The sequence below is a fragment of the Arvicola amphibius genome, chromosome 2 (genome assembly GCF_903992535.2).
Source record: "Arvicola amphibius chromosome 2, mArvAmp1.2, whole genome shotgun sequence".
Taxonomy (NCBI): Eukaryota; Metazoa; Chordata; class Mammalia; order Rodentia; family Cricetidae; genus Arvicola; species Arvicola amphibius.
In genome coordinates, this window is record NC_052048.2 from 80,165,041 (window position 1) to 80,172,681 (window position 7,641).

The following is a 7,641-nucleotide window of genomic DNA, read 5'->3' on the forward strand; positions in this document are numbered from 1 at the left end:
GTTCTGAGAGCTGTTAGCCTATAAGAAGGTATCTAGGTTTACCTAATAAATTTCACTTTTTTTTTTTTTTTACTATCTTCTTACCAAAAGTGCACATTGATGCAATACTGTGTATGTGGAGGTCAGAGATCCACTTGTGGAAGTTCTCTCCTTCTACTCTGTGGGTCCGTGGGATTGCGTGCCAGTGATGAGACTTGGTGCAAGATGCCTTTACTTCACAGATCTATCTTGTCCACCCAAATGCCACCTTTAAACAATTAGATGAATTTGAATTAAGAGAATAACTAAGGTGACAGTTATAATTAGGGTTGAAATAAACTTTCTGATAAATTATAAGAAGTGGTCATTGACATTATAGAAGACAATTTTGAATTCATGATCTGTTTCCAAAGTGTAATATATGAATTCAAAATTGTCTGCCCCATGGCGAGATCAAAGCTAGTGGGAGATCATGCTACATTTCCCTGCCAGAACACTTCCTTCCTCTACAGTTTAGGCATGAGCATCAAGGCTCCAGTTGTGGACTGTTCTTCTATAACTACTCCTTAAACTCCTGTAGTGAGTGTACTCACTCACAGGATTGTTTATATCATACACTCAGAAGTAGAAACCAATACAGTCTTGTTTTTAACACATAACTGTCAATGACCACTTCTTAGAGCCTCCTCATCTATGTGGATGTTTATCAAAGGCCCGGCCAGGTGAGTGTTTTTCTATTTATTAATAGTAAGCTCTAAGTAGGTGGTGAAATGGGTAAGGGTTTTCTGCAATGAATGATTAGAGAATTCTCTGCTTAGAATTTTACTTTTGAGCCACACTGTGTCATAAGCAAGCACAACTGATACTTGTTGACATAAAAACATGAGTGTAATGATTAATAAAAGAATATACTGTGATCATTTACTTTGATCTCTGAATATAATGTATGTGATGTTAGAAGGGGAATATTGGAGGCACAAGAGTGGGCAGAGACAGGAAAAGCTAACAGGGAGAAAGATGACTGATGGATTTCTAATAAACCAGATCTATTCTACATATTTCAAAAGTATCTGGAATTCTCACATTTCTGATTTACTAAATTTTTGTAAGGTTATGCTTACCAAAATATAAAACAGGATATTTCAGTAGGAGTCGTGTATGTTTTAATTAAATAATTTTATTTCTAATATTTTAAGTTTTCTAAATTGAACTTTGTGCACTGAAACTGATATAATATTTTCATTAGCAGCGAGAAAATTATTTGCAATCCTCGAATAGTATAAAATCAATTTAAACCAAAATCGCCAAGTGTCTCCTCTAATAGTTACAAAATACACATTCACAAAATTCCAAGTAAATTAGTTTAGCTGCTGAATATCAGAAGTCCATTTTATCTTGCTTGAATGTAACTTACTAATGTATACAGGAGACTAATTGGAAATGAAGGCAGGTGTTGGTAACTGTCTGTGATCGCAGCATTTTGAATGCTAAGGCAGGAGCATTTTGAGCTTGAAATCAGCTTGACCTACAGAGTGAGACCCCCCATCTTTCACACACAGAAAAATTAAAGTAGAAAAATGATAATGTAGAATTATGATATAATTATAAATAAAATGGAAGAAAATGAAGCAAATAACTGTCATTAAGTTATGGGTATAGAGTAGCAACAACACATAAATAAATTATTAGAAATATGAGGTAACCAATAAAACCAACTAAAAAGAAAAATAAACAGACACAATATAGATGCTGTTTAAAGTCAACATCTTCAAAGAGAGAGGTGTAGGATCAGAAACAGAGTGTGGCATATGAGAAGCTTCCAGGGCAGGGATGTCAAAAAAGATGTGATGAAGGCTCACAGGTGACACAGATGACAGGCATGGACTGTGAGCAAACCACAAAAAGAAACCTAAAGCCATACACCTTCATCTGGTATGAGAATGGAAACGGAAATGTCCTTTATGTATATAAATGCAATTGGTTAGAATAGAACACAATATTAAAATACGTGAGTCTACCACTAACCTTGAGAAGAGCCAGTGGCAGGACATGCTTCCTCAAATCATCAACATCTTCCCAAATAACACAGGCTAACCACTGAGGAAAAAGATGGAATTCACTCTGTACATATACAAGACCCATCTATGTGCAGAATAAAGTGAGGGCCATGGGTATCACTCTGAACTCCTTCTGGGTTGGGAAGTTCAAGATGCTAAGAGGGTTCAGCTGCTCATTCTCACTTCATCCCCTCCAGATAGCAAGCAACTCACTATGTGCTCCTGAGTGGTAGTCTTGAAATTTAAGAGCAAAGACTTTCCATCTTAGTCTCTCTCCTTCCAGAACAGTGCCTTCCTCCAGGCTAACCAACACTCCTGTCTCTCAGAGCCCTCATCTGGTAAATGCATTCAGTAGTTTGTCTTTTCTATAAAGCTCTTGGCACAATATGCTTTGGAGAAGTAGGTTTTTAATAGATTTTCACATTGGCTACCAGCTGTTGTATGTCATGTATCCTATTCAGCGGCTTTCTGGAAACTCCATGTGAGATTTTCATAAACCAGAAACTGAAAACAAAGGCCGTTTCCCTTCCTGTTGACTCAGGAGATTGTGCCTCCATGCAAATTTATTCAGGGTTTCCCAATGAGTCATTGAAGTCAGGGTTCCTTCCAGCTGCAACTAGAGCTGTTCTCTGATTGCACACAAACAGGGCTCTTAGAGGTGAAGGGGGACTCAGGGTTGGAGGCAGCTGGGTAGAGATTTTCAGGTTCTCAGCAGAATCATTTTTGGAAGTGGTGGGGAAACAGGGTCCTTTTTTGTAGACACTACCCCAATTTGGAAATGTAGACTGCTTTGCTAACTCCTTATTCCTCAAGTAAATCTTTGTTTACCTCCTGCAAGAAAAGAAAGAAAAAGAAAAGAAATATGAGTTTACATTTGCAAACTTTATGGAACGTTCATTTGTTTTGAACAATTTACTTTATAAGTTTGCATGGGCAGACAAGGCAGGGCCCACATCTCTGATCAAGTCAACAGAAAACAGGACAATTGCACTCTCCATTTTCCTTCAAGTTCTTTTATTACACAAACATATTTGATATAGCTCACAGGCTTTCACTCAAGGGCTGTCCAGGTGTTCATGTTAGTACTCCTAGTGCGCACTATGGTATTGCTCTGTTCTTAGTCTCAGTAGTCCAGTAATGTCACACACACACACACACACACACACACACACACACACACACACACTTTCTGTGAACATTTTCCTATCTTTCCCAGACTGAAGTCATGGGAGTTGTGATCAATCTCTGGCTCTGACTGCTTCCCCACAGGCTCTGCAGTGACACTGCTCCTGCTGCTTCCTTGCAGGGGACCTGGCTGGTGAGTGTGAGATCGTTACAATCTATCTATGCCTTTGTGCTTCCAGTTTACCTGTGCTAAATTCAACTTCCCAACTATAACTTACATATTTAAATTAATAAGAGTACTGGGTAATAGCTAAGAATTAATACCTTATTAGTAAGTAGTCACTATTTGTTCCTGCTGGCATTATGTATTTCATAAAGATCTCCTTGTGGAACTAGTTTGGGTTGCTCAGGCCTTCATCCTTCTGAGATTCCCTAAGACTTATTAATGTTGCTGACAGTGGACAGTACATCAGCAAAACCATGTATCTTGTCACCTGAAGTCACACAATCACTCCATCTTCTCTCTGAGCAGACACACTGAATTTGTGCATTACTCACTAATTATGGCAAAACAAAACGAAAGTGATACTTGATCTAATATGTTTATATGTTCATTATATTATTATCTCCTCAAAGCAAAATAAAAAGACCAAAACATTAATAAATTAACTCTTCTAAAATCAAATACTATAATAATGAAGGGGTAAAGTGATATTTCTTGGAAGAACATGGAGCTATAAAAGAAGAACACTTGCTTTTGTTGCACATTTCTTTTAACAACTGCTTTCAGAGTGCTTGGTTTTTTGGTCTGTGTCAATTTAATGGTGGTGGCTTCCCCACTGTTATGAGTATTCATGGCACACTTTGGGTTTTAGTACTTATAGCTAAGTATTGCAATTTAAATTATTGTGAGATCCAGATGCAGCAATAACCAACAGTCACCTTCAGTGTCTGCTCTGGATGTGCTCCAAGGCTTTCATATCAGCCTGAGAAGCCCCAGTCTTCACACTCCTGCAGACTTTGAGGTGTATACAGTGAGTCCTAGAGGGTCCATATCTCCTTGGCACTGCAGTACTTTGTAGACTCTCTCTCTGGTGTTTTCTTCTATTCTATGGCTTCCTGGCTACATTAGCTTAGGATAATTCTTTTTGTTCTTCTGTTATGTAACTCTCAAAGGCATCAAATAAAAATGTCTAATAAATACGTAGAATTGAAATTAAAATAAGCACCTTGAATTGGTGTGCACACCAGTAACTTCAGCATTCAGAAGGCAGAAGAAGAAGAAGCATAAAATTGAGAACATCTTCAGGTACACAGCAAGGTCAAGGCGAGCATCAACTGTAGACTGAGGTTTTGTCTTAAAAGCAAGAACCAACAAACAAAACCTCAGAGCTCAAGATTATGTGTGTCTTAGTTTTAGAGAGCTTTTCTAGAAAGTGCAGAATATTTACAGTGATCTCAGCATTGCAAAAAAAAATCTCTTATAAAACAAACGACTTTTCTCAGTGAATATATATATTAATACCTCAGTTTGTAGCCATGGTAGCTATGGACTTTTCTGGTTCAGTTTCAACTCCAGTGAACCCAAGAGAAAGATGGCACTTGATCACCTAGAAAACATCTCATTTGTTTCTATGTGATAAACATTTACAAAGCAATGGATATGAAGTAGAGAGATTTAAGTGCATAATTTTGGGATAAGAAAACATTTTTAAAATTACTTCCTTTTATATTATTTTATTATCTTCTTTAATGTGGATTATAACAAACATGCTGTATTAATAAGTTGTGGATCTAGACTTAATAATGAATGACTATAAGTATATGACTTGACCACTTGCAAATTTAAAGTTGGAATTGGGCTACCAATCTTACAGTTTGGAGATGAACACTTGGATGAGATTTTATTTTGGAACTATTATTAGACATATGTTTTATTGCCGGCATGTATGTTGTGCACTACTTGCTTGCCTGAGTCAGAGAAAGCAGTGAAGCCACCATGTCACTACTGGAGAATCAAACCCAGGTTTTCCACAAGAGCAAATGTGCTCTTAACACAGAGCCATCTCTCCTGTTCCTGTCCTGGAGATTCTCAAACAGAGAACAACATAATGCAGTACCGTAGATATTTGTTGGATGGAGAAACAGATTCTTGGCTCTTATAATTGGGATGAACCTATTTTACTACTAGATTAAGCTTTTTACATATTCATGTAAATATAAATCATATGATATATGGTTTCTATATGGTTTCTCATCCATGGAAGTAATCTCACCCACTAACATTTCTAAACATGCATGCATGCATGCATTAATTTGTGTATGTGGAGTATAGTAGTGAACTTGAAAATACAATTGGGCACACTTTTTCATACAAGAACCTGTGTCAAGATAATTGTTTTTTATTTCTCCATCACAAAGCCACTGAATTATATTAATTTGATAAAATAATGACACTAGTAACTGGGCCAAATAATTAACATAATACCAAAGGTAAGACTGTTGATTGAAATTATAGAAACTGACTGTGTGTTGATGATGTATGGTAACACTGAGACCCTTGATTTCCACTGCATGGGAAAGGATCTCTTTTAAAACAGAAATTCCAAAACAGGATCACTATAAAGTCATCTTTGGAATGTTCATATTTGTTACAATGTGTTGCAAATAATTTTTGTTTTAGTGTTCCATGTTCTCTCTTTTGGAGGTTCCTAGCTACATATCTGCAGATTTGAATATCTAGCCTGTATTAACTACAGATACCAGGAAAGCAAAATAGAACCATGGCCAGAATAGCGGTGGTGGTAGGAGACAATGGAGAGGGGACTGTTGTAGGTTTCAATTATAAAATAAAGCAATATAAATCAGTAGGTTTGGATTTCTAAAACATGAGGCCCAGATGCAATACAGGAACATGAAGTGTGCATTCTGTATAGGATGTAGGTGACAATGCATTTATTATGCACAATATGCTATGTATACAGGAATTATGCAGAGGGTACATAGAAATACAGGCCATGTCCAGTCTGGAACAACAAAAGTAAAGTGACAGATAAGTCAAGAGTGGGCAGGTAAAAGAGAGTGACGATACAGACATATTGAAACAAGTCACAAGTTTGATGAATACTCTGTTATTTTTTAGGTATATGAAGTATGCTTCCACTATGCGTTCTGGATGATTACACTTCCCAATTATGTCCTTCTTAAACAATGTCTTTTATTTCCAAAATGGAATTGGAATCCTTGCCAATGTATTTCTCCTTCTTTTCTACATTTTCATAATCCTATGTCACAGACCTAAGCCCATGGACCTGATTTCTTGTCAACTGACCTTCACCCATACAGTAATGCTCCTCACTGGAGGGGTTGTTTGGGTTACAGACATATTTGAGTCACTGAACATTGACAATGACATCAAATGCAAGACAACGTTTTACATAAGCAGGGTGATGAGAGGCCTCTCCATCTGCATCACCTGCCTCCTGAGTGTGTTCCAGGCTGTCACTATCAGTCCCAGTACCTCTTTCTTGGCGAACTTTAAACTTAAGCTAAAGAAGTACATACTCTATGCTTTCTTCTATATTTGGTCTCTCAATTTGTCATTCAATAGCAACCTGATCTTCTATGTCGCTGGTTTTACCAATGTGAGTGAGACCAATCAGATGAAGGTCACTAAATCCTGCTCACTCTTCCCCACACACTACATCATCAGGGCACTGATTTTAACAGTGACAACCTCCATTGATATATTTCTTGTAGGAGTTATGCTGATCACAAGTGCATACATGGTGCTTATCTTGTTCAGACATCAGAGGCAATACAAGTATCTTCACAGCCTCAGCCACCCGAGATCATCCCCTGAGAAAAGGGCCACCCAGACCATCTTGCTGCTGGTGACTTTCTTTGTGGTCATGTACTGGATGGACTTCATCATCTCATCCACTGCAGTCCTGTTATGGATGTACAACCCAGTCATCCTGAGTGTTCAGATGCTTGTTATAAATGTTTATCCCACAATTACTTCCTTGGTACAAATCAGTTCTGATAACAGAATAATCAATATACTGAAAAACATTCGGTCAAAATACCACAAGATTTTGTAAAAAATTGTATTTTTTCTTTAAAGTGTATTTATTTTAATTTATATGGAGACTGTTATGTCAGCTTTTGTGCACGTATGAATTTTTGGTTCCCAGGAAGGTCAGAAGAGGTCACTGAATTCCCTGGACCTGGAGGTGCAGATAGTTGTAGGGAATGATGCTGGTATAGCACCATTAATTTTTGTCTAAAAAACAGACTTTTTATTAACTGTTTAATAGTCCAAGTAGCAAATCAAGATTCCTCATATATTTAAATACAATTTGGACTATACCACATCACACCATTCTTGGACCTTTCTGCGCCAAGTGCTATTAGAAGTTCCTTAAGTTTATTATAACCTAAGTTGAAATTTTCTATAGGAATTTTCTTATTCTATTCT

At 37.2% G+C, this 7,641-nt stretch overlaps 1 protein-coding gene across 1 annotated transcript; it reads left to right on the forward strand.

The window, feature by feature from the left end:
- Window positions 1–6,346: 6,346 nt before the first annotated feature.
- Window positions 6,347–7,264, forward strand: LOC119807044 (putative vomeronasal receptor-like protein 4). Its single transcript, XM_038319188.1, has one exon. The coding sequence runs from the start codon at window positions 6,356–6,358 to the stop codon at window positions 7,262–7,264; it is 909 nt and encodes a 302-aa protein (XP_038175116.1). The 5' UTR covers window positions 6,347–6,355.
- The last annotated feature ends 377 nt before the right edge of the window (window positions 7,265–7,641 follow it).